The sequence below is a fragment of the Equus przewalskii genome, chromosome 4 (assembly GCF_037783145.1).
Source record: "Equus przewalskii isolate Varuska chromosome 4, EquPr2, whole genome shotgun sequence".
In the NCBI taxonomy this organism is placed as follows: Eukaryota; Metazoa; Chordata; class Mammalia; order Perissodactyla; family Equidae; genus Equus; species Equus przewalskii.
Window position 1 is genome coordinate 54,135,776 of NC_091834.1, and position 26,442 is coordinate 54,162,217.

Here is a 26,442-nt window from a genome sequence, read left to right on the forward strand (position 1 = left end):
TCTACTTCAGATGTAATGGAATTTAAGGCACTCTAAAATATGTTCTACTTAACCTTTATTTCAAGGAGCCAAGAAAAGCTTTGTACCTGAAAGGGCCCATCTGTGGCCCTGGAACGTTACAACTTACCATTCTTCTCTGAGAAGCAGTGCCAAAATGTACCAAGTAATTTGATTAAGCACAAATAAAAAAAAATTTAACAATCATGTTTGAGTCATAGGTTAAAGGGCTACACCATTAAAAGCTATGCTTCTTTCTGAGTGTATTTTACCTTTCTGAAAGCAATATTAATGACCTCAAGTGCAGCTGTTTATCACAGCTTTTAAATTCATTCAATTTCTGCATATTTTTACAATTCATGAGAGTAATCCTTAGCCCTTCTACAACCACCAAATCTTGAGAACTAATTCAATTTTTCCATACTGGTTGCATAAGACATGCTTATTCATTTAATGCTGTTTCTACATCAAATCTTAAAAGACACTCCTTTAAGGAGAGGCAATTACTACAGACAGGGTTTAGGTGGCACTCTTCAAATAACGAAATCCAGTTTTACTTTAATTTGTAGGATTTGGGAATCCTAATCATTCTTTCTCTAGGAAAGACGTACTTGAATACAAGAGGTATACGTTCTTAGCTATATTACATCTCACGTGCTGCTTTTTAAAAATGTCACTATAAGGAGCTTAGAGTAATAAACATAATGCTTGCCCACCTTCTCCACACAAAAGGTCATGTTTGCAGGTCGCCCTGGGGTTAAGAGAGGCGGACAGGCCTTAGGAGCTCCTGCTGTCCCAGTGCCAATCAGCTGCTCTCAGCATCCAGGCACAATTATAACCTATTCGTGGCTCACACCTGTGTCTGCCAAGCTTGCTGGGAAGCTCAGAAAACAGTGTAAAGAACGCAAAAGGAATCAGAGAGCTAGCTTCCTACGTGGTAGCCTTAGGTATAATATTCAGCATCTCTGGGGCTTAGCTAAGTCACTTGTAAAGTGGATATCATATCCACACCTAGCAGAATTGTAGTCAGGGTTAAACAGAATAGTGTATCTACAGCAAATGGCAGAGAAACTGGCATATGCCAGGCACTCAATAAATACCACCTATTCTTTATTTTCATAAACTAATATTTAGATCCTGTCCCAATTCTCCAAGTGCCACCAACCAACCAACAAAAATTGAGTATTAAGAACTGACTAAATATAAGGCATTTGTTAAGAGGTTAGGGGTTGAGAGACAGGAAAGTGCAGAGTGAGTCATGGTTTCAAGCTCATAATGAGTGAGGAGCTGAAACATGTATCCCCATGAAATGAACTTAATGAGGTAACATTTCAGCTGAGCAGCAACAGCCACAAATGTCGCAGGGGTTAAGGAGAGACTCCAATATGCCATGGAAGGATTACCAAACAGGTGGGATGACATGACCCCTAAAAACTTCCAAGAAGAATTGGTGGAGAAAGAGAGAAAGTAAATGTGAGCAAAGAAGTGAAGTGTGGGTGTGTCTGTGGCTGAGTCACAAACCTGGGGCCTTTGGGCCTTGTTTAGCCCTCAAAGATGTTTTTTGTTAGATAACAATATTTAAAAATGAGATCTGGCAACATCAGGCCCACATCTTATATGGCAACCATAGTTCAGAGCTGAGTTATCCTTTTTATGCAGGGTGCACTCTCTGGTTTATATGGTTCTGCCCTAGTTGGCTTCCCTTGTACATATTGACTGTCTGTGGACAGGAGAGTTTGTAAGTCTTGGTCTATGGCATAGCTATGAAAGAGTAACGAAAGATATTACATGGTATAACTCAAAAGTAAGGCTAGAAAGTAGATTGGAGCTGGTTCCTGGAGGGTCTTTGAGTGCTCGACTAAGGAGCTGGGGGCTTGTTCTATAGGAAAAGGGAAGTGAACGGAGATTATAAAGATGAGAAGTGACAAGAGATACAGATTAAGCTTGCTGCTTCAGTGAAGTCAGACTGGACAAAGGAAGAATAAGCAGAGGGAGGATGAGTTTGCTTTTCAACACATTAAAGCTTGGGTTCCCTAGCTTACTTTAAGCGAAGCTATTGGGCAAAAACATAAAAAACCAGAGCTTGCTAAAGAGGGCTGGATAATGACAGGAGCTACTGTACAGTAGCCCCCCTTATCCAGAGGGGTATGTTTCCAGACCTCCAGTGGATGCCTGAAACAGTAGACAGCACCAAACTCTCTCTATATTATGTTTTTTCCTATATATACATACTTATGACAAAGTTTAATTTAGGCACAGTAAAAGATTAACAATAATAATAAAATAGAAAAATTATAACAATATACTATAATAAAAGTTAAATCTTAGCATCTTCAGTGTGATTTTTTTTCTTTCCTTATTAAAGGGAGCCTTTTCACTTAAAGCAAGCACTTTATGGCTACTTTTTGGCATATCCAAATTGCCAGCATTACTACTCTTGTGCTTTGGGGGGTTACTTGAACACAAGCACTGTGATATCATGACAGTTGTTCTGATAACACAGATGGTTACTAAGGGACTAACGAGCAGGTAGTGTATATAGTGTGGGATATGATGGACAAAGGGATGATTCATGTCCTAGGTGGGATGTTGCAAGACGGCATGAGATTTCATCATGCTACTCAGAAGGGCGCACAATTTAAAACTTACGAATTATTTATTTCTGGAATGTCCCATTTAAGGTTTTGGGACAATGGTTGATTGCGGGTAACTGAAGCCGTGGAAAGCAAAACCACGGATAAGGGGGGACTACTGTATAAAGAGAGGCTGAGAACAACGTGAATTTTCGAATACAATCCTAGGAAGATGTAAGCAGTGATCTTAGGGTTGAGCTGGGGTGGATGTTCACATTTGGACAACGGTAAGAGAAAGACAAGTTACAGAAGAGGAAAACAGGAGAGAAACAGGAGAATTGGGAGACAGAAATGTAACAGAAGCAAAAAGAAAGAAGGATTGGAAAAGAGAGCAGATCCTAAGTGTCAAAAGTGGCTGGAAGGAGGTTCATAGACTGAGCATTCAAAGGTTACTGCATTTGGTGTGTGGATGGTCCCTGGTCTGAAGGCTTTAGAGAGATACACCTTGGTAAATCGTAGGAGCATGCTCTAGTTAGGCTGAAAGGAACTGAGGATATTCTGATAATCAGCTCTCACACCATCTATCACACTGTTTTTCCCCAAAGACTCTTCTTGCAGTTGTACAGCTCATTGATTAGTAACAGCATTTGCTCTCACAAATGACCCAGGAGGAAAAATTTCTTCATGATCAGTGCAAGTACCATTTTATTTAACAGTATAGATTAGAACATGGGAATTGTCATGGGTATAAAGCCTTCAATACCAATCTGCCAGCATCTACCAACAAAAATTAATATCTGGCTTTAAGATTCACCCAGTCTAACATAATTGACCTCTCCAAGTTGCTCCATTTAGTATGATTAACATCACATAATGCATTCTTAAGATAGACACTATGGTCCTAAGTGCTTGCCGATTAAACATTCTAAAATTTCATGAAACAAAGAAAAATTAATTTAAACATTAAATCTTAAATCACAAGTCTCAGGCATAGTTTTTCAAGGAATAACTCTAACTCTTGAATCAACTTAGGACAAGTATGATATATATATATATATTTTTTTGCTGAGGAAGACTAACCCTGAGCTAACATCTGTTGCCAATCTTTTTTTTTTTTTTTTTTTTTTTTTGCCTGAGGAAGATTCAACCCAAGCTAACATCCATGGCAGTCTTCCACTGTTTTGCATGTGGGTTGCCACCAAAGCATGGCCACCAATGAGTGGTGTAGGTCTGTGCCCGGGAACCAAACCCAGGCGGCTGAAGTGGAATGCACTGAACTTAACACTAGGCCATCAGGCCAGCCTCGGGACAAGTATGATATTTTTATCTCCTAAGCACCAAGAAGAATCTGTATTATCAACTTTCTTTCAAAACTTGAAAAATAGCACCAGTTTGAATGTTAATTTTTTTTCCTGGTTATTATGAATCATTAGCACTGAGCTTCAGACAAGTAAAATTTTGTTTGTTTCTGGTTAACAAACTCTAGAGACACTAGAGAGAAGCTTAGCAATGGATAGTCAACTATTTTAAAGCTAAGAATTGGCATGATAGCTAGATATATTAAAGATAAGATATTGTACAAACTTACTAATTTAAAGTAAATACAACTAAGGCTCTTTCTAAACAATCTGGGACAAGATCTTACACAAACTGAAAACTTCCAATACAATAAAATTTACTTTAATGTATTGCCTGTGTTTACAAATATTTCTAGGACAAATATTTCAACCAGTGACTGAAAGCAGGCATGCCTTTGTGTTCTGGTTTTTGGAACAGTCATTCGAGTTCTTTTCAATAACACACAGTTGCTGTCTTCCTCACACAGGTGAAAGAGAGACTTGTGGTTGAGGGTCACAAGGAAAGATTTGGTCACAACTGTTGACTGAACACCTATCATTAAGGGTTGAGCACTATGCTCTGAGCACTGTGCTCTTTGAAAAAGACAAAATTGTAAGACAAAGTCTCAATGTCCACAGGGGTTTGGAAGCTGGTTGGTGAGATCATTAAAGGACTGCCAAGGCAGCCTATAAGCCCCAGGATGATGAATAGTCCATTCATGTGAATGTTTAAGCAAATCTCTGCCCACCACCACCACCCAGCACAAACGTTTCAGCCCTAGAGAGCCCCAAATGTGCTTTGAACGACATCCAGTGGTTCCAGCTGGTGGCAGCCTCAGTGGGCAATGAGGAAAAGTAGAGAAGGGAAGACAGTAGCTCCTCTATTTGAAGATAATCACAACAGCCACCTTTTTTGACCACATACTGCATGCTGTACCAAGAGCTTTACTCACGTGATTTGTGCTCCTCATATCCACCCCAAGAGATAGGTCTTATATTCTGTTTTGTGAGATGATGACACTGAGGCTGAGACAAGTAAGGTGAATGACCACCAAGGATCCCCAGAAAGTTAATGTTGCAAGGGGCTACATCCCAAGGTGAGCTGAGCCTATCTCCTAGGAGGTGGATCCAAATAGTCTGTATCAGGGGGAGGGGAGAAGAAGGGCAGGAAAGTCACAGAATCTCGAGTTTGGAAGGGATGAAGCGCCATTGATACAGGAACTTGGTTTTTTCATTGGCCTTGAATTGCCAAACACATGCCTACAAAGTTGTTTTCCATCTATGCGCCAGCGTGCTGGACTTCCTTTATTCCTACTCAAATTTTATTCTGTTTTTATTTTCTAGTGAACACCTGACCATAGCAAATAGATATAAGAGACTGGACAATTTACTTTTCTAAAGGTAGAACTGGCAATATCATGGAAGGATTAAGATAGTCCACAAATACCTTTTGTGGACTTTTAAGATGTTTTGGTGGCCAATTATACATATTTATATTGTTAAAAATTGAAATGTAAAAGCAGAAACTAAAACAATTGTTTTAAAAGGTCAAACCATAAAATTCTTCCTTTCCTTCTAAATAAACTTCTCAGTATTAAACATTACAGATATTGAAAGCCATTAGTCACGTTATATTTTGTTCACTCTTTCCTAAATCAAAAGAATTGACTTTCAAGTCAAGGTCTTGGCTGTCCCTCACTCAGTTATCATCTGCACCTATCAGGCCAACATCTGGGTAAACATGCCATTAAACAGGTATCAGTTACCACTGGCCAAGATATTTTCGCCTTTGGGCTAACGGCACTCATACAAGCTCCTTGGTCTCAGACAATTCTAATAAGTCAGTGTTGTTTCATTTTAAAATAAATGTACTACTCCCACATGTAAGAACATCCTTAGGCCTTTCTCTTAGCATTGAAATCAGATGATTCATGATGACTTGACCCACAAAGCAGATATGTAATGAGCAAGTTCTGAAATATCACCAAGAATATAAGATCAGAATTTATACAATTATATACGATAAGCTACTCCTAAAGAACAAATTTAATTTCTGCTATTGTTAAAAAAAAAAAAAACCTCTTCAAAGCTGCAACATATGAAATATCTTAGTATATGTTTGATTCATTTTATGAAAAATATTTCTAATTCCTCCTAGGGAGACTTTTGGAGTAAAAGATGTAGAATTCTCAAACATGGATTCAGTGGCTCAAATCAGACATGAGAAACGTACTTACAGTTAAGTAAACCTTGCATCTTAAGAATACATGAGATTATTCTAAATATTCACTTGTTGAGAAGAACATAAGAGCTAATCCAAAACACTTTTATAGGCTTTTTAAAAAATGATTATACAACGCTTTAAATCACAGTATGTTTATATTTCCTTGAAGAAACAGAAATATATAATTATGGCCTTGAGTCTAAAGTATCAAAACAAATTAACATGAACTTCCACTTATAAAATTATATGCCATTTTCCTTTCTTTTAGGAATCAAACTTTGATTTTTCTGGGGCATATTGCTTCCCAGATATTTTAAAAAATAGAACTAAACAGGGGCTGGCCCCGTGGCCGAGTGGTCAAGTTTGCGTGCTCCGCTGCAGGTGGCCCAGTGTTTCGTGGGTTCAAATCCTGGGCGCAGACATGGCACTGCTCATTGAGCAACACTGAGGCGGCGTCCCACATGCCACAACCAGAAGGACCCACAACGAAGAATATACAACTATGTACCGGGGGGCTTTGGGGAGAAAAAGGAAAAAAATAAAATCTTAAAAAAAAAAATAGAACAAAACAATATATTTCCCAGCTTCACTTGCAGCTAAATATGCCCACAAAACTAAGTTTTGGTCCATGAGACAAAAGTAGAGCCATGTGTGATAAATAGATATGTGTTCTTCATGACTTGCTCCATCCTGCTGCCTGGACTGGGATGCTGCCATCCATCCTGGTCCCTGAAATGATAGTCAGACTCTAGGGAAATGGAGCAAAGAGGTGGAAGGAATCTCAGTCCTGGCTGATTTCAGAGTGGCCTTACCAGGCCTGGACTGCATTTCTCCATATTTATTTTCATATGAGAGAGAAGTATATTTATACCGTTCAAGTCACTGTTAAAATTTTCCTGTTATACGGAACCATGCCTAATTACAAATAATGCATACACACAGAAAATTTTCAGAAACTCAAACACATGATCAGTAATGTGATCTGGTTCTCAAGTTTCTCAATTAACAAAAGCATTTAAGGAAACATTTAAGGAAAGATAAGTATTGTGAATTTATCCTGATCTCACTACCGTGGATTTCTAGAACGTGTTGATGAAGACATATTTGCCTTGCATATTTTTGTTTTTGTGTTTTTTTAAAAAAAGAACACTCTGCCCAGAAGACTGTCAAATAGTGTAAATTATCATCATAATTCTGAGATGTACACTCCCAGTACGGCAGTCAGCACTAGAAGAATTTGAGCTTACTAAAATTTTCTACAAGTCATCAGTGGTAAATGAAAATGGCTTGCAATGCCTTCAAATTCAGATCAAACTGAACTGTGACGTGAGAGAAGATCCAAAATTAGGATGAAAAGATCTTCACTCTGTTCTTTTTTTCTTAACAAAACATATGATGTGACACTAGATTTACAATATCTATAGCCTGCTACACGAAAACAAAATATGTGATATTAAGCAAGACAGGAAGAAAATTTAGGGGAAAAAAATCCAATTTGCTCTACGTGCTATGTAACTCTCTCTTCATAACAGGTATTTTAAAGCACACTGAAAGGGATGTATTAAGAAGGAAAATAGCAGATGCTTTCATATAAGAGCCACTATCTATCATGGGTCCTGACACATACACCCATTCCCCAAAACTATGTTCATTTTTAGACTGAGAATTTAAGAAGAAATATCTAGCCAGGTACACAGAGTGCAATTAATTTGTACTTTTCATCTTCACACTAAGAGAAGCTCATTTAAAGGATTAAAAGATTTAAAAGTTAGAAGATTCACCAAGTATCCTGTATGCTGAAGACAGACAAGAACAGAATGTCTGAAGCAGAAAAGGATACAGAATTGCTCTGAAAATAATTTTCTGTCACTATTTAGATTACAACAAGATATTTCAGTTTTCCATACTTTCTGTTCACCCATATTTAACAATTCTGTCTAATTTCATATTTATTTCTGAGATTTGAGGGAAGGACTGCCAGCCAAGTAGCAGCCTTAAGAAGGAGGCAAAAAAGCAGCAAACAGAATGAAAAGAATGGTTTCAATTGTAGAGCAAGAAAGCCCCAAGGGCAGAAAATGAGGATAATGGGAAATGGGAGGGGAAGGTTTTAAGGAGAAAGATTGCAAAGAGAAATGAGGAAAAGCTCAATTATAGGTATGTTAAAGGCATGTTAAAGGCAAAAATTCTCCCACTCAAAGAATATCTCTTTTAGACACGTGTTTGTCAATTACAGCAATTGTGTGGCATTGCACCCTTTAAATGAAGCAATAATTTGATTGAAACATGCTATGAGAGATTAACATGCAGTGATTATAATCAACAAATTATCATCCACTAACATTCCTTCCTCACTTATAAGATTATCTGAAGTACACACTCTTACACAGACAAATCACTTGTGTAGTTTTCATTTTCTAATAGGAGGCAAAATTTTGTTTCAGGAAGATGTCGCAGTATTTTAAAATAAAGACAAGGACATCTGATGATTTCACTTTAAATCCATCAACTGTCTGGGGAGATGACAAACAAGAACTCTGAGAGAGAGAAAAGAGAGTTTTTTCATCTTTCAACATTGTCTTAAATACAGTTTGTGTAATTTCAGTTGCTGATGTTACAGTGAAATTATGGTTTTGCTAAAATTATTAGATGTCAAACTCACTATAAACACAATATCTCTTCTGTGTGAATTTCAGAATCTGTTGCTCCTTTCAATTTGCTGCTCCAAAAATGCCTGATTTGCATCACACATTTAAACAAGTTTCTGGAAATACAGGTAGACTCAAAATTACAAGTGTTTCTACTAAAGCACAATATTAAGTATGCAACAGACCCAAAACTCACCGAGAAAATATGGTAGTTTTAAAAACTTAAGAATTGAGAACAACATTTTCTTTTTAAAAGAACAAAACTCCATTTCCCTTTTAAAAGAACAAAAAAAGATAAAGATTTGCAAGAACAAAAATCAGCACCAAACTAACTGAGAAACTGTGCTACGGAGATTATAGATATAGAACTACAGATAGAACGGAAATAAAAGTAGCAGCCTTTACTCTTAAAGAGTATATATTAGGGAAATAGAATATAAAGAGAAAATTAAACAAAGCTGTTATCTTTCTCAAATTTGTTTTTATGAGAAAAAATACAAGTTATATTAAGGATTCGTGTTTCAAAAGCAACCTTCATCCCATGTCAGACTAGATAGATTCAAGTCAGTATCTGATTCATACAATAATAAAACCAAAGACTATTAGGACCTCATAATTCTACATGAACTTTGTGACTTATTAGACAGGGCCTTTATACTTTATATTTAAAAATAAGATTGTAATTTTACATACTCTGATTCTTTGAAAATTGACAATTCATATGCCAATTTATGGCAACTTTCAGTATAACCAGAATATTTTATTCGTAATACAAATACAAATAATGCAGCCATTCTAGAAAACTAGAAATTTACTGAACTACAAAGAAAGAAATACCTAAGGTTCCTCACAGTCATTTATCCAAAAAGATGAGTATCAAATGGGCATCCGAGGTTGAGGGAAAGCATTTGAAGTGCAGCAAATTAAATGTAAATATGGCAAATAAAGCAAATAAAATGTGCCAATGTTAAAAAAAGAAAGTCCATTCACTTCTAAGTTTTTCGTACTGGCTGCAGTTTACACAGGGAAGCCCCTCACGGTTCAGGGTTGAGGAATCATCATCAGGATCGATTTTACAGAAACTAGCAGTCACGTGCGTGCTTCTTTTAGAATACAGCGTGAAGGAAACTTGGAGACCCTCTATCTCCCCTCCAGCTCTAGGACAAGGCCTTCACCGTAACCCTTCACAAAGCGGTTGCTACTTTCCTTGAAAGTATTCAAAGAAAGACTAAAAACTCTTGTTAAGACATCCAAGTTTTTCAAAATCCTTAGTCAGGAGGCTTAAGATCTAATTTCTAAGGTAATTCTTGCCCTTGGTCTATTTCATTTTCCATTTCCTATCTGCAGATCCTCTTGAAATTAATTTCCCGTAGCTGTACAATACTTTAGTTTGTTTCCAGTGTACTCTAGACTTACACTTGAACTCAGAGTACCAGAAGAGATCAGTGGCGTAAACATGAAAATGATGCAATTTAAAAAAATGCATTCCAGTGATCCATCCTCATTCTAAATAGGGACTGTTTCCCTGAAAAGCATGCTGTATACTCCTACTTATCTCCTTATCCATTAGACATCTTCCTTTGCCCACTGGTTATGCTGTAATGACAACCTCCACACTTCCATTATTAATCAGTGTATGTTAATGACCTTATGCTTCAGCTCTGTCTCACTTCATTTCACCTTGCTTCATTACCAACAAGAGTTTAATTAACCCACAATCTACTGGCAGTGTAAAAGCATCAATTCCCTTGTTACCATACATAATATTGCATGTTCAAAGGTGGTATGAATAGATTAGTTCCGAAGACGAACACCTCAAATGAAATCCAAAGTCAAAATCTGATTTTTAATCACTTGTCAAATGAGTGCTCTGATACAGCATCAGCTGGAACTAGGACCCTTCCTCCACACCCCCCATCTTTTGTAACCTTCTCGAAGTAGCTAGCTCACCCAGTGGCCATCATGCTCACAGCTGGAAACCAAGAAACAGGTCTTTGTGCTGGAGATTAGATGCTCTTAAGTGGCTACTGAAGCACCTGATTTGGGGTTTATAGCTAGAGTTGAATGGTAGGTTTTCACTTGATTATGACTTTCATCTATGATTCTAGTCACTAGACAAAAATGATCTCTGGGATAAAGCTAGGAATACACCTGGGTTCATTTCCAGATTCAAATGATTACTCTATCTCTGAAGCAGCTTAGTTCATTTCTTCTACCTTAGCTCCTATGTCCATTAGATGAAGACAATTATCCTGTACAAGGATCCATCTAAGGGAGAGGAAGTCTGGCTAAAGGGAGTGGCGTCTTGAGCAATCTTCAAATCCCAGCTCTCAAATCTGGAAGGAACCTCAAATGTCATGTGGTCTAAATCCTCTGCCTTCATAAATGAGGAAACTGAGAAGAAAATTTCTACAAGATTCTAATTATCACTTTGTCAATATTAATTTATAAAGTCTCCCAATGCTTCAATTATGGTCAGCAAATATATTACATTCTCCATACTAGTAATTACGAGAGAAGCTAACAGAATGGCCAAAAACCCAAACCAAACCAAAACGAACAAAATCCATAGTACCACAATGATAGAGCAGAGCAGAAACCATATTCTAATGCGAGCACTTTTACTTCCAGCTCTCTCTCAACAGTACTTCAGGGATTTTCGTTGTCACTGCAGATAGCTGATTCAAGCCTTCCCTTTATCTGGATAAACAAGCCCTCACTCAACAGTGGCACTCTGCATCTGCATCTGAGGCACACCCAGGGCAGCTGGAGTTGGCGCTAATGAATTTAGTTAGTCTTCATCTATGCAAACAAAATTAACCTAATATTTAAAAGTGACAGTTTCATAAAGCTAAAAAAGACCTCAAGTGGCAACTGAGTCCAGTTATTTGTCTCTGAGAAAGCTATTTTCACAGGTCAAGATGATAAAAGGCCGATATCGAATATTTCCATGGATGCCAATTCTGTGGCTTCTAGCCCTGGCTAGTACCCTTGGGATAGCTACACCTCCTCCAAATTTCTTTTACTTCTTTTTTTTTCTTCAGTTAAGTCTATTTCCTTTGGTTCTGAACTTTGTTGGACATAACCAACAGTTTCATGTTAATTTTCTAAAATACTTTAAATACATTAAAATATCCTCTAGGTTCTTTATTTTTAAAGACATGTGGATATAGTCATCCTAAATGAGTACTTGTAATGATATTGGTTATTTAGCACCTATCATTTAATACCCACTATTTCCCTTTTTTGGTTTTTGTCTGACTCCCTCCACTAGAATATAAGCCCCACGAATGTGAGGAATGTGTTTTGTTTACAGCTGTGTCCCCCACATCTAGAACAGTGCCTACATAATAGGAGGTCAAAGATATTTGTAGAACGAAGAAATTAAATTTTTCTAAGGCATTCATTCATGTGCATATAGAAACTGAATAATTGAAAATGCACTGTAATATTTTATTATAGAAGTAGTGTGCAAAGCTAAAAGTAAAGAAATTACAGAGAGATGGCTAGTATAAGAGGTAAGATGTAGTAAATTTCATCCCTAGGGGAAAAGTTACACTTTTCTCATGCAGCAGACTCTTTCTGAATATCCCAAAATGGCTTGGTAATAAAACTCTGCAAATGGATTTTACTATTAGGTGATAAATCAAAGCTATTCTTTGGAAATGTTAGAGCATAATTTCTCAAAAAAACTTCTTAAAACGTTTCCCATTGGACAAGGGTATATACAAACAGACTTAAATCATCACCAGGCATGGCCACTGGATCTTGGATTCCAAGCTTCCTATCCCATCAACATTCTAACTGCTCTATGACGTTAAAGAAATGCAGCAGGAATACAAACTAACATTAAGTCAGACCAAATAGCTCAAGACCTGCGCAACGGCTAAGTGAGGGTGATTTCAGCATAAAGTGACCCCAAGGTTCTGGAGGTTTTCTATGTAAATTCTCCTCCAGATCTAGAATTCTACGGTTCTGTGACATTTTCTCAAAGGAAAGGGGTTATAGAGAGCCCTCTGAGTTGGAGGGTTTTAGTGATGAAAGACACTTTGGAGATCGTCTCTCATGTATGACTTGCTCAAGGTCTTAGGTTGTTTCCTAATGGAGCCCAGATCTGGGACTCAAGCCTTCAGAATCTCACTCCAGCATCCTTTCTACTCAGCTATGTATGTTTTCTCCTTCCTTAAAACATTATTCTTACAGAAGCAAGCATTCTTGGCTGTGAGACCTAAAGACCACCCAGAGATTTTTGCAGTGTGACAGAACCCTGGCAAAAATCCAAATGGGTTTTGTTCACTATACCATCACCTCCTCATTCCAAGAGTTGAGAAATCAAACAGCTGTGTATCCAGTACCTGTGTCTCCTCTGATTGTTTCCTTTTTCAAAACCATTTCAGTGGATGGACCGGCAGTGCAGGTTCGTAAATTTTTAGTTTCTCAGCCTCCAAAGGCTTCAGAGCAGGGACCAGGGGATATGAGGCTGGACATAAAGCCCTGGGCAAGGAGTGGGGAGGGCAGGTAGAGTAAAGGGGGAATGATGTTCCTAACTCTCAGAGGCAAATATATAACTATTAGAAACTCAGAACACATCTATCAGGAAAAAATAAAAGGCCAGGGAGACAAAGTCAATGTTCTAGTTCAGTGGCTCTCACACCTGGCTGCACATTAGCATCATCTGGGGAGCTTTTAAAGCCCATAAGGCTTAGGCCCCAACTGAACCAGAATCTCTGGGATGGGACCCAGGCACTGGTACTTATAAAAAGTGCCCCATGAGCTATTAATATGCAGCCACAGATAAGATCCACTGGTCTATTTGTTACATTATAAAACTAAATAAAAAAGATAAGTACAAGATAATTTTACGTGCATATTAATTGCACAAAATCATGGAGAGACTTACCACCACCTAAAAATTTCTGTGCCTACCCTCAAAGTTTTAGTCCTGCAAAAGCCATGCTGCTACAGGGTTTTTAAGGTCTTGCCACCTGCAAGAGGCGGCCTGGAGCAGAGGCACCAAACATCTTTCCAAAAATCCTAAAAGGTAAGAAAATCAAGGAAGAAGTTCACCTAAATTGTCCTCTCCCTTTCCAACGATCACAAGAAAGCATTCTTAATTTTTCCTCACAAGAAATTTGTATCAAGTGCATACGACAGGCTTTGTGCTGGCAGAAAAGACGATAAGTTTTAATGAAAAATAAAGTACCTGTCCTAGCTTTACTCAAGGTTCCATCAGTGCTTTGCTCTAAAAAAGCCATTAAGCTGGCAACAGAGAATAACTTTTGGACTCTATCAATTGAGTGAGACACTCCTATAACAAAATCCAGGTACTTTCAGAGATGTTATTGCCTCGTTAGACAGGTAAGATACTCGCTTCCTCAATGACATGCTCAACCTACTAGGGGCTGCTGAAAGCAAACCACCAATACTGAGGCATCCACGACAGATCAAAGCAGGCTGAGCAGACAGCTCCACACCAAGGACACATTAATAGAATACACTGAAGGATAACCTCACGAAGTAAAGAAATCAGCCATGCATTGAAGAAAGCAGGTCAAGCTTAATAAGAATCAGCTGGTAGGCTTTACCTAGTCCCACTATCCTATTCTGTTTGCTTATTTTTCTTGGAAACCTGTAATCAAAGCCAATTTTCTTCAAAAAGATGAATAGAGTAAGGAAATGAAAATAAAGAGTGGAGCAAATAAAGCACTTCCTTTTGTGTTTTCCCTAAGGTAGACACATCATAATGCAGATTTAGAAAGAAAAATCTATAAGGTTTTTCTCTATATAATCCATCTGACACATAGTTCTTCCCTTGCTTTGAAAGAGAGATCATTATTCTCAGAAGCATCTCTAAGCAAAAAACACTTTATCCTTTCCAGGGAGGGGAAAGGGTTAAATAGGAGTAGCAACCACCGCACACCCTGCAGACCAGGCCTGGCTGCTGCAAACTTGCTCCTCCATCCCCCTGCTCCTCTACTCACAGCTTGTTTCTCTTCCTTCTTGCCTTCCTTGTAGTTCTCCTGGGCTGGGAATGCCCAGTGATGTCTGCCCTATTTCTGGGAAGATGAAAGATAGAGCCGCTTGATTTTTCTCTAACATTCCCAATGTTTCAAGTCAGAACCTGAACCTTGAAAGAAAAGGAAATCTTTGAAAAGAGCTTTAATCACTTTCCATGTTCACAAACAGATATCCAGTTACTAGACTCAAATAGCTGTTCCATTTTAAACAACGAAGAATTACTCATTCATTCATTCCACAGATATTCGCTGGATGACCCCTTGTGCCTGGTACCACCAGGGAGGAAAGGTATGCACATAGGGAACTATGAAAACGAGCATGGTAAGTGTTGTATGGATCTAATCATTTAGCGAAATCACCAGTAGGTTGCTTTTAAGCATCTCTAATATTATTTTTGGTTTTATCATTCAGTTCGATTTGGTGATAGAATACCATATGAACTGTTGTTTTCAATTCTGTTCTTGAGTCAAGTAGCAACAGGAATACATTATCTCAATTGCCTTGGCATTCTCCTTCCTATTCCATTCAAATAAGTAAACTTTGTCTCCACTCGCACGTTAACATCAATTAGTAATCACTTCAACTTGTCCTTTGTGATACAGAAGCTCTCTTTCACTGTGCCTTGCACCTAGATTTTCACAACTAAGTGACTTTTGTGGGAGAGAGATGGGAAAAAAAACTTGCTTGGCTATATTCCCCAGCCTCTGGAGGGTATAGGAATGTAAGAATGCAGTGCAGGCTCATCTCAGCCTCCAGGACCATTTATTTCCTCCCATGTACCCTTTCTTCCTCATTGCCACTGGGGCCATGTAGACGACCACCATATGGCTCCACCCTGCCCCATATGGCTCCATCTCGCTAAAAGGGGTGCTCAAGAACATAAAAACGCTGCTGTATACTTTTATTGCAGCCCCTTCTCATTTTCCTCCATCTGTCTTCCATATGTTTATGCGACTGTATTAGGCTCTTGCACACACAGTCCTTTTATAATGACGGTTGCCAGCCTGACCAAGATAAAGAACTAGAATTCACCTTTGTCAGTGATAATGGGCCTCAATTACTTTAAACATGTGGTTCATCTCGTATTCAAAATAATAACCACTTTTCTTCAATATGCACATGAAATTTATTTTATATTTATGATATTTCTCTTAATTTTATCAACAAAAATCACAGGGTGGCTTTTCTGTTGTATTTTCTCTGAGTGTTGTAAAGTTTTGAAGAACTGTATGTGACTTCCGCTTAGGTGTGGCTATTATATACACATCAATCACTCTTCAAAGTTGACTTTTTCATTTTCATAAAATTCTCCTTTATTTGAAGGGAGAGTTGTGACCATTTTTTCCCTAAAGTATCCTTGCAAAAATCTGAAGTTTATATGTGTCCTCTACAAACTCTAAGGAAATGAGTAGGAATGAGGAGATGCTGACCCTGAAGAGGCTCTTGCTGCCCTGCTCAGGTCAAGCCACTGAGTCCTGTCCTTTTTGCTGTGCTGAGCACGTGGCTAAAGTGACATATTTGATCCCAAGGCCGGTATAACAGCCACTAGACACCATGCACAACACCATGTCTCAGCAGGAGGCAACTCCTGACATTAGGAACAGTAATCAGAGCGATTTCTCATTCTCAGTGTTAAACAGTGGGAACTTGTTAGTGGGCACCTAGGCCATCTTTCTAAAAAGACTAATGACAACAGAAAGAAAAAAGAGATCAAGTAAGGCCTAAAATTGGCTTTAATAATTTCTATACTTCCTAATATGACCTAGACCGAAAGTCTTGTATAATAGAACTGTGGTGCTATTAAGAAGAAAGCATTCAATCCCCCAAAACATCTACCCGTTTAAGGGCGTCCTCTTCAGGGCAGATAATTTGCCTGTAATCTAGTCCAAACCACCTGTGTAAAGCAGTCTGGCAATCAGTACATGGAAAATTATGCCTAGTTCCATGATAATTATATCTGATGAAGCAGAACATGGGAATTGTGCTCAAATGCACAAAATATCAATAGACGTACAAAAACAACCCAGCACATGCCACAAGAATACATTTTTCTTTTAGCTTGTGCATAAATGACAAGTATTGATTCCCTCCCCAATTATATGCAAATAAGATATTTATTTAAACTTTGAGATTGAACAATAACATTATACTAGGATACCGATTGGGTCATTTTGCATTTTTTTTACCGGCTTATATATTTCACATATCTTTGTTTCTCTTAGTGTCCTTTATAATGCAGTGAAGAGCCAGACATCAATTATGTTCAGGAAAAACTATTGGGACACAAGGAAACTCCTGCTTGCACCTAAGCTGTCATTTTACAATCCTTCCTGCATGGAAAAAACCTAAGGAGTTACTCTGCACTAATTCAACCTACCAATACCTTTTATTAATGCAGTCACTATATTGCAAACTGTGGGCATTACAGGTGCTGTGATCGCAGGAAAAAGTGCCTTTTAGTCAGGGGATCAAGTTACAGAATTTAGGCTACAGCCAGAGGCCTATTTATTGGAATAATTGCTCCAGGCTGGAAGAAATTACAATTCTGGTTAAGAGAAGCAAGTACTTGCCCTTCTGTGATAAAGGAAGTGTGGGTAGGTCATTTTGTAAATGCAATGCAGTGTTTCCACAAGTGCAAGTGTGAAAAGGCTAAATGGGTATTTTTCTCCCAGAATAAGCAGAAAGGACAAGAAGTCAGATCAATAAGTCTTCAGTGAATAAGAATTTCTGGTCTGAGAAGTTACGAGTATCATATTCTGCACCGCCGGGCTTGCCCCCAGCAATTTGTACAGCACTTGGAAAAAGGCAGAAGTTGCTGCTAAGCTTACAGTTGCTGAGTAGTTGCATTAATTGTTGACATTTCCTCCCCCAGCTCAGTGCTTTCCACAGGCCAGGTGAATGCTTGCTAACCCCCACTCCTTCTATTTCTTTCCACTAAACACTGGCTATTGAATGTTGGCCTCTTGCCAACTGCCTTTAGGTGAGATTTGGTAAAAAAAAAAACTGCCAAAGAAACAAGAACACCTGCCTTCGTATCATTTTCTTTGTACAGCTATTTTCCAGGCAGCTGCTTGGGTCTACATGTGTCCATTTACTGGATTTAAACAAAACAGCATGAGGGTAAGGGGGAGGTGCACAAAGCATATGCTATTTCAGCCCACCCTGGTTTCAGCTACAGTGGGAGCCTTGCCCCTAAGGATACTGACAAGGGCAGCCACAGATGTGAGTCTGGAAGGAGGAGACACCCCCTGCCTTACCTGTTTCTTTGTCCTGGACTTCTTCCAGGTGCAAGTCATTCAAAAGGTGCTCCAAAATCTTCTCCGGGGTCCCGGACACGACCACGTATCTGTCAGAGAGCAGAGAGTCCACCGAGTCATCCTCGGTTGAAGACTGCGAGCGGCTGCTCCATTCATCATCCTCATCCTCCTCGTCAATGTATTTGAAATAAGGCACATCGAAGGTAGGCAAGGGCAGCTCTCGGTCTGAGAGCGCCGCGGATTCCTTCCTCTCTAAATTAGAGTCAAAGACCCTCAGCCGGGAGCTGCCCATTGTGAACAGCTAGTAACAAAGGCATCCCCTAAATGCTAAAAGATCTTGCCATCTCTGTCCTTTCACTGGGAACTGAGTCCATCTGGCTGCTAAGAGCTCTGCAGTCAGCTAGAACGCTCGAGAGGCGGAGAAAAAGGGAGGGAGGGAAGAGGAGGCAGAGGGAGCAAGTGAGATGGAGCAGAGAAGGGAACGCAGGCGAGGGAAGGAAATAGGAGCGCGTGCCTCGGTGGAAACTCTCACCTCCAGTCGCTCTCTGCACTCCCGGCTGGGGGGGCTGGGCCACAGCACTGCACTTTCTTCAGCACCAGGACGTTCTGCTCTTGCTCTTTAACCTGAACAGTCATCACTTCATCGTCCTGCTTTAATTGTGGATGGGAGTGAGGGATGGAAGAAGGAAAAAGGGAGAGAAAATTAAAAAGAAAAAAAGGAGCTAACTAAAGCTGCATTCTCTTGAGTTGCTGTCCACTGTAATTTCTTTAAAGATGCAGAATAAAGTAGGAGTCTGCTCAAAAATCTCCCTCTAATGGTACAGTGTCCAGGCTCTAGTTCTACGGACACATAAAGCATTAGAGAGACATAAGTACTTTAGAGGAAATAGGAAAGAACATAAAGTGGGGATGGGATTCAGAGTTCGTTTTTAAAACCACTTGAATGATTTGAATGAAAGAATCTAAAGTTCGAAGTTTTAAAAAACACAACACACTAATTGCACGTGTACTATATTCTCTTTTATCTGGTTAATGCTTATGAAACAATCACTGTATCAAAATTGGAAGGTCCTATAAAACATCATTTAAACACTAAAACAATAAGCCATGTTATGTAGTTATAGCACATACATATATTCATCTACATCACAGCCTTACTTTAAAAGGTGAGCAAAAAACTACCCATTCAGCTCATTTTTTTCTCCGACTTGAGATGGCCTTCAAATTTATCATGTGCTTGTTTTGCCAGAATACAAGCAAAAATGGATCTCTAGCTGGAATCTCATCTAGGCTGAAATTCGGATGTCATGGGTGAGTGCACAGACTTTCTTCACTTCAGTCCGTTTTAAAAAGGAGAGAAGGCTGAACAATCATTCATTTCTGCACACACAGCTTCCACAGCCCAGAGCCAGCATGGCCCGCTGACGTGGCTGTCGGAGTCGGGCTCCGTGCTGACCCAGCAGTGTGCAGCCTGGCCCTGAGAGATGAACGCTTCCAGAGTGCGTAGCGTGAAATTCTCCTGATGTGCGACACCCAGGAAGAGTAAGGTAGCCCAAGAAAAAAAGCACTGTGAAATACATGTAAGAAAATTTAGCCTCTCTATTTCTGAGGATCTGAGCAAAAGATTAAAGGAAGAAAAGTTGATAGCAAGTAGGCTTCATCTTAAAAATGATGTTGCCTCTTTAAAAAGGGAAATACATCCTAGGGTTCCTAGCACATTTCTGCTACTGGCAGAAAATCCTACCTATAATTAGGTACAAACACAAAAAAAGGATATTTTTCCCCCAATGGATAAAAAATACTCTGTCCTTGTGCCTTATTAATCAGTTCCACAGATCTATCAAGGACGTCAATGTATTTTATTCCCCTCTCCTAAGAAAAGGAAGGCATTAATCTTGTCATAATTGCCAACCAATCAGTGATAAAACTGTGATTTCCATTCCCGGTGTCCTGATTCCTGAGAAAAGGTAGCGACCTAGTCATTTGAGTCTTCCAGGATCTTCCTAAAAACAAAAAATATTAGTTGTTCTAAACAGCAATATAATTTTATGATTATTTTTTAATCTTTTAGTGGCAAATAATTTTACTATGTAAAACTGATGTATTACATTTCAGCAAGGTCAGACATGCAGTTACTGTGGCAATTAATGTTGGATATTCATTGTTAAACTCCCTGAGGACGGCAGTGTGACTTCTGTAACATGAATACCAATGTGTAATTGCTATTTTTCATTTCTCCAAAGGGCTTCTTTTGTTATCCATATGGCTGAAGTGAAATAAGGTGCCTGGAGAGACAGGCATATATTGACCGGAAAAAAAAAAAAATAATAAGGGGGCAGAATGTAGGTCTGGGATACTGAGACACATAGAAATAATTTAGTAAACTGCAGATTTGAAAGGACAAAAATCTTTCCCTGGTTTTCCTCTCATTATAAGCCATACTCATTTTACATGAGCCTGCTGTCATTCTGAAGTACATTTTACATTCTACGTGCACGTGATATATGGCATTATTAACTTCCACGGGCCATGCACATACATATGGATGGGAAGGGCTTCTCTAATGTCTGTGTAACTAATATGTATTACAGGGCTGTGCACAGAGCAGCCACACTCTGCTGGGCAGGGGAAGAGCTGAATCATATTGATGTACTATCAATAGCATCTTATGTCATAGTGATAGTTTCCATTTTGAAAACCTGTTAAAAAATAAAGAAGAGAAAAAGCAGAAAAATCAATGTATAAAGAAAGATGAAAGTCATCTAAAATTGCCAGGAAAACATAATAATCCTATGTATTAAGTCTGGCTCTCAAGAAGGAAGGCTAAATTAATGCCTCCTGACCCATGCACCTTTACCTAACTGTTCCTCCTGAAAAAGAGCAGAAGTACCATGGTTGAGGTTTTGGGTATGAAACTTTATTCTAGTGTTTGCTTGGTTAAGAATGAAAGTATCTGGAGAACTAATGATGGAAAATATGTTCAATGACAAACAGTTCATGGAATGCAAGTAAAGCATTAAAATGCTTATTTATATTCATTCTTCAGCAAATAGTGAGGGTGTCCTTTGGGTAAGGCACTTGCTGAACCCCAAGAGGCAAGCAACGATGAGTAAGTTAAGTACCCTGCCCTTAAATGACAAGTTAATAGGCTCCATAACAACATAAGGCTAACTCTGTGAGCACCCTAAGATGAGGGCAAAAGCAAGCGACGGTGCAAAGGCAGAATCCATGGGATTTGATAGTGAAAGCTCACTGCAGGGACAGAGAACAGGAATGTCACTACATGGGGCAAAAATGTACAGAGGAACTGGTTCTGGTGAGACTGATGAATCTAGTTTCAGATACTGATGTTTTAGTACTGATAGCACATCATGCTGTGGATGTTTAGTACGCAGTTAGAAAAAAAGAATGATGACTCTGGACAAAGGTCAACGACAGAGACAGATCCGTGAATTATTCCAGTTTGGGGAGTGGATAAGATTGTCAAGGGGCAACAGGAGAGAAAGGGAACTACGAAGATGGGGACAAAGGAAGAAAAAACACAGAAAGTAGGGAGTAGGATGTGGGGGTTCAGAGCCACGGAGGAAACCTACTCATAGAGATTATGAAGAAATAAAAACAAAGAGAACTTGGACAGCACTGTCTCAGGAGATTCAAGGAAAAAGCTCATGCGTTGCAAGTTTACAAAGATGATAAGTCTAAGGAAAAGTGATGACGAGATCACCTTGGATCCAGGGGTGGGAACAGAAGTGTTAATGTGTGAGTGAATGTGGAGGAAGTGAACAGACAGGGAAGACCACTTCCTAGGAATTTCATTTTGAAGGGAAGGAGTCAGACCGAAGAGTCTGCATGGCTGGGAAAGGAAGCGAGGTGAAGGGGCATCGAGAAGAGGCAACAGGGTCAGGAACACAAGTGGAGGGGTCGGACTATAAAAAGATTGAGATTTCTTCCTTTTAAAGATTTTTTTTATTTTTTTCCTTTTTCTTCCCAAAGCCCCCCAGTACATAGTTGTATATTCTTCGTTGCGGGTCATTCTAGTTGTGGCATGTGGGACTCTGCCTCAGCGTGGTTTGACGAGCAGTGCCATGTCCGCGCCCAGGATCTGAACCAACGAAACAGTGGGCTGCCTGCAGCGGAGTGCGTGAACTTAACCACCCGGCCACGGGGCCAGCCCCGAGAGTTCTTCCTTTTAGAGAAGATCATGGGAAAGAGGATGGGTGGAGATTTAGAAAAAAATTAAAGTAGGAAAAATAAGGAAGCTGAGGTAGATCATACGAGATGGTCTCTATCTTCCTAATAGAGTGGGAATTGAGACCATCTTGTAGAGTGAGGCGGTTGAGGGTGAAGTTGGTGGCCTAAAGAGAATATTATTAGAAAAATGGCTTCGAGGGGTGCAACAGGGGATAAAAAAAGTCATGGAAAAAAGGATTGCCAGGTAGCCTTGATGACTGCTGAGGGTAGAAAACACATGGTTATGGTTTTCTGGCTTTCTGCTGAAGCACTCAGAAATCTTAGAGGAGAATAGTGAATGATGGAGTCCACCCAGGAGAAGGTGCTGGCAAAGGAGACAAGAGGAGGTGACAAGGGGAGGGATTCTGGGCAGTGGTCAACAGACCACGAAAACAGCTCATCGCCACATGATATCTGGTTAGGGAAAGAAGTGAGCCAAGAAAGAAGCTGATAAACTAGGGAAATGTGGAGGGACCGAGGACAAGTCCCCACAGGAGCTAACGGAGGAGGCAAATGGTAGAGGAGGAAGGAGGTAGAGGCTTTGATCAAGAAGTTAAATATCTGAAGTGGAGCCGTTCAGAGCAGTGAAAACTGAGGAAGAGAAAAGCAGCCCCTGACCTCCAGGAGCTGGCCTGGCACTCACAGCTGGGCCTTGGTGTTCTCCTATTGAACATCAATGATTTCATGAAAAATCAACATCAGACAAGGCCACTCTGTGACCAGGATGGAAAAAGACAGAAACATGGCCACTCAGTAATCATATTGGAACACAAAGCAAGACATCGGCCAAGCCAGAAAATACCAAAAAGCCAGATACCGAGGGGCTGCTGCTTCTTGCCCAATTACAGCTGTAGCTTTGCTTTAGTCTTCCTTCCCCACAGATAGTCCAATCATAGAGTTACCGTTTCTTGACAACATCTAACCCAGAGAAAAGCCCTGCTTCTTTAAACCCTCCCCAAAATCACCTAACACAAACCCAAGTCCCACAAGTCTTTTCTCTTAACACCCTCTTAATACTGAGCTGCTCCAGAATTCCCCATGGTGTGAGGTCTCCCTCACTGCAACAAGCAGTAAACATAACTTATTCAACTCTGTTTTCCTGGTGATCTCTGGCTAGAGGACACTGACAAGAGTCAGAAGATGCTGCCTTGCCATTAGTATGGAGTGGTATGGAGATGGTGGTTAATGAAGTCAAGGATAAAAAGCATTTCCGTGTAAGGGTGATGAGAGAGTCATACACAGGAATATTCCTGAAAGTGATCGCAGGGAACGGGGCTCAGAAGATGGTGAAGTAGGAAACAGATAATAAAGCTACTAATGGAAGTGAGAGAGCACACTGGAGTGGAGGAAAGATGACCCAAGCAAGTGGCACAGGCGTCAGGAGAGAAGAGGCTTCGGTAGGTGCAAGAATGATGTGGAAAGTGAAGTGGGGAATGGGGTGTATTCCCAGAAAGCACCATGTTCCTTTATGCCTTTGTCCATGGTGCTCAGCCCTGGTTTGTACACGTTCAATGAGAAATTCCCCCCTCTCCCAAAAACACAATTTAGCCCCCAGATCTGCAGAAACCAGTTCTTTCCCTCTTCTCTTGAAAGGATGGTGGGAAGAACAAGAAACTCCAACAACTGGGCCAGATGGATTCTTCATAGCTTTGCTTAGGGGGATGTAATTTGGGATGAGTGGGGAGAAGGGGAGCAGAGGAAGTGCAAGAATAAATGTGTCCTCAGATGAAAGTGAGGGAGGATGAGGGATGAAGGGAAGCTGTTTGATCAGACAATCACAGGACCATTGAATGGAGCCCATCAGGAGTATGAAAACAGAAGAGGCCTCCAAGTTTTCTCTGCTCCTCATCTGTGTTCCATTCTTTGGGCGAGTAGCTCTGATTTATTTTCTTTTTATGGCTACATTTCTATCCTGCCAGTGAATTTTGAATGAATAGAACCGGTCGGTACCTTTGACTTACTTTAGACTAACTTCTGTGATCACGATCAGCTTTGGTATTTCTAAATAAAACTTTTCTTTCACTTATTCACATGAAAGATTTATTTTTAGGATGAAAATACTTACAGAGCGATAAAAATATTGATTTTTTTAAAGTACATAAGGTGACGAATTGATGCTCACAGTTTAGCAGGTCTTAACTTGTACTGTCCTGAACCGAGGATCTGACTGTATTTATATTTTCACTCATCATCAGCACTAACAAGAAAAAGTGATTACTAAGGGATTTCTCAGGCCTGCTGGAATTGTCACAACTACTTGCTTGATTTTCCATTATCAGAGATAACAGAAACACAAAGAATCCCCTAGCTTGATGCCATGGCATTCAAGAAGTCATATAAGTAGCACAAGTTGCAATGCCGCGTCCCCTCAAGTTTGTGAACACAGTAACTGAAGATGCTAACTTACAGAAAATATTCCTCTCCCAAGTACTCACATAAAGCAGCCACTGGTATTCTCCATGGCGTTGTGTCCCTGCTGCTCTGTGAGCAAAACTCCTACAAGAGCGTCACTGGGGGTTCATGGATGGGCTTTAGGGACTCAGAGAACCCTCTGAAAGTATATAAAATTGTTACATGTAGGCACATTTTTCTGGCAGAGTCCAGAGTGTTAAGGCTCACTGAAGTCAATGAATCCCAAATGGTACAAACCATTCCATACGATGAAACTCATACTTATTACCTCATCTAAGGAGCCTCCTTTGACAAGTGTCCTGCCACTAACACACTCTATCCAGACAAAATGCCCAAAGAACCCTGTCATGAAATCCACCACACTAACCTGTAATCATCTGTTTCTTCTGTGTTCTCCACTAAATGATGACATCTTGAGGGCAGAGATGTGACCTCCATTTTTCTTCCTAACACACAGCTTAGGACCTGGCATGTGATACTCACTTGGTAAAGGTTTATTGAACATGCAAATTAATGAGAAAGAGAGTCAGTGAATTACCTTTAAAAGGCAGAATTCTATCTCACATGGCTCAAAGGTCACTCTTACTACGAGGCTTCCTTTACCCTCTCCACTTAGTCACTTTTCTATTACAGTGCTCATCACATGAGATAATTGTGTTTTGAACTTGAGTGTTATAATTATTTATCCCATCTGTCAGAATTCTACCAAACTAAGCTCCACGCAACTAACATATAAAAGGCCACCCAGCTAACACAACACTAGAAAGGCATTTAGTAAATGGTATTGCCCCTCAGTCTAGGGCACATGAAAAAAGAGGGGTAGGCATGAACAGGTTAAACTGTGGGCTACATTGTGAACTGGGCAAGATGTGTATTTTGTGCCCTCTAATTTTCCCTTCCTGCTACACTGGGCCCCAACGAGGAACCTCAATGCTCCTCACGTTGGCCCAGTGCTCCATAACCAAACCTGGTTGAAGCAGGCAGCATCAGAGAACACTTCAAATGGAGAACACGAAAAAATCACCTAGTGTGATGCCATAGCATTCAAGAAGTCATATAAGTAACCCAAGCTGCAATGCTTTTTTCCTTCAAGTTTGAGAATACACTAAATGAAGATGCTAACTTAATTATAGGAAGGCATTTGCTATGGACTGCATGTTTGTGTTCTCCCTCCAAAAATTCATGTTGAAACATATGAAGCCCCAATGTGATGGTGTCTGGAGGTGGGGCCTTGGGAGGTAAGTGTATCATGAGGGTGAAGCCCTCATGAATGGGATTAGTAGTCTTATAAAAGAGGTCCCAGAGAGAGCCCTCGCCTCTTCTGCCATGCAAGGACAGACCAAAATGGCCTTCTATGAAGCAGAAGGCGGGCTCTCATCAGACACTGAATCTGCCAGTGCCATGATCTTGGATTTCCCAGTCTCAAAAACTGTGAGATAGAAATTTTTATTGTTTATAAGCCACCGAGTCTGTGGTGTTTTGTTATAGCAGCCAGGACAAACTAAGACAGCATTTATAGCCAACGGCTTATTACGACTCCTTTCATCTCACAACCTTCCTGGTCTAACTTTTATTCATCTCACAAAGTTCACTTCAAGAACTGCCTCCTCCAGGAAACCCGCCCCCTCCACCTCCAGTCTGCTTTGGTTGGCTCTTCTCTGTGACCCCACAGCACCACGTGAATCCTTCTGACTCAGCATTCTGAAAAGCACATATTGATACACTTTTTTGTCTCCCTTCTAAAGCATA

The 26,442-nt window shown here is 39.9% G+C and overlaps 1 protein-coding gene and 1 long non-coding RNA gene across 11 annotated transcripts in view; one reads left to right on the forward strand and one right to left on the reverse strand.

Moving 5' to 3' along the window:
• RAPGEF5 (Rap guanine nucleotide exchange factor 5) overlaps positions 1-26,442 on the reverse strand; it is a 348,364-nt gene that overhangs the window by 51,226 nt on the left and 270,696 nt on the right. For 5 of the 10 annotated variants that reach the window (XM_070615909.1, XM_070615908.1, XM_070615910.1 and 2 more), the window contains 2 exons: positions 18,584-18,702; positions 18,052-18,140 (listed from right to left, as the gene is read on the reverse strand). In XM_070615909.1, the coding sequence (XP_070472010.1) occupies positions 18,052-18,140; positions 18,584-18,702 (208 nt within the window). Of the gene's footprint in view, positions 1-14,757; positions 14,957-18,051; positions 18,141-18,583; positions 18,703-26,442 lie in introns of those variants that run through there. The other 5 variants (XM_070615912.1, XM_070615911.1, XM_070615913.1 and 2 more) reach the window with 2 other exon arrangements.
• On the forward strand, positions 19,266-24,307 carry LOC139082827 (uncharacterized). The gene is made up of 3 exons (XR_011539092.1): positions 19,266-19,362; positions 19,444-19,631; positions 22,045-24,307. It is a non-coding gene; the product is annotated as an uncharacterized lncRNA (long non-coding RNA).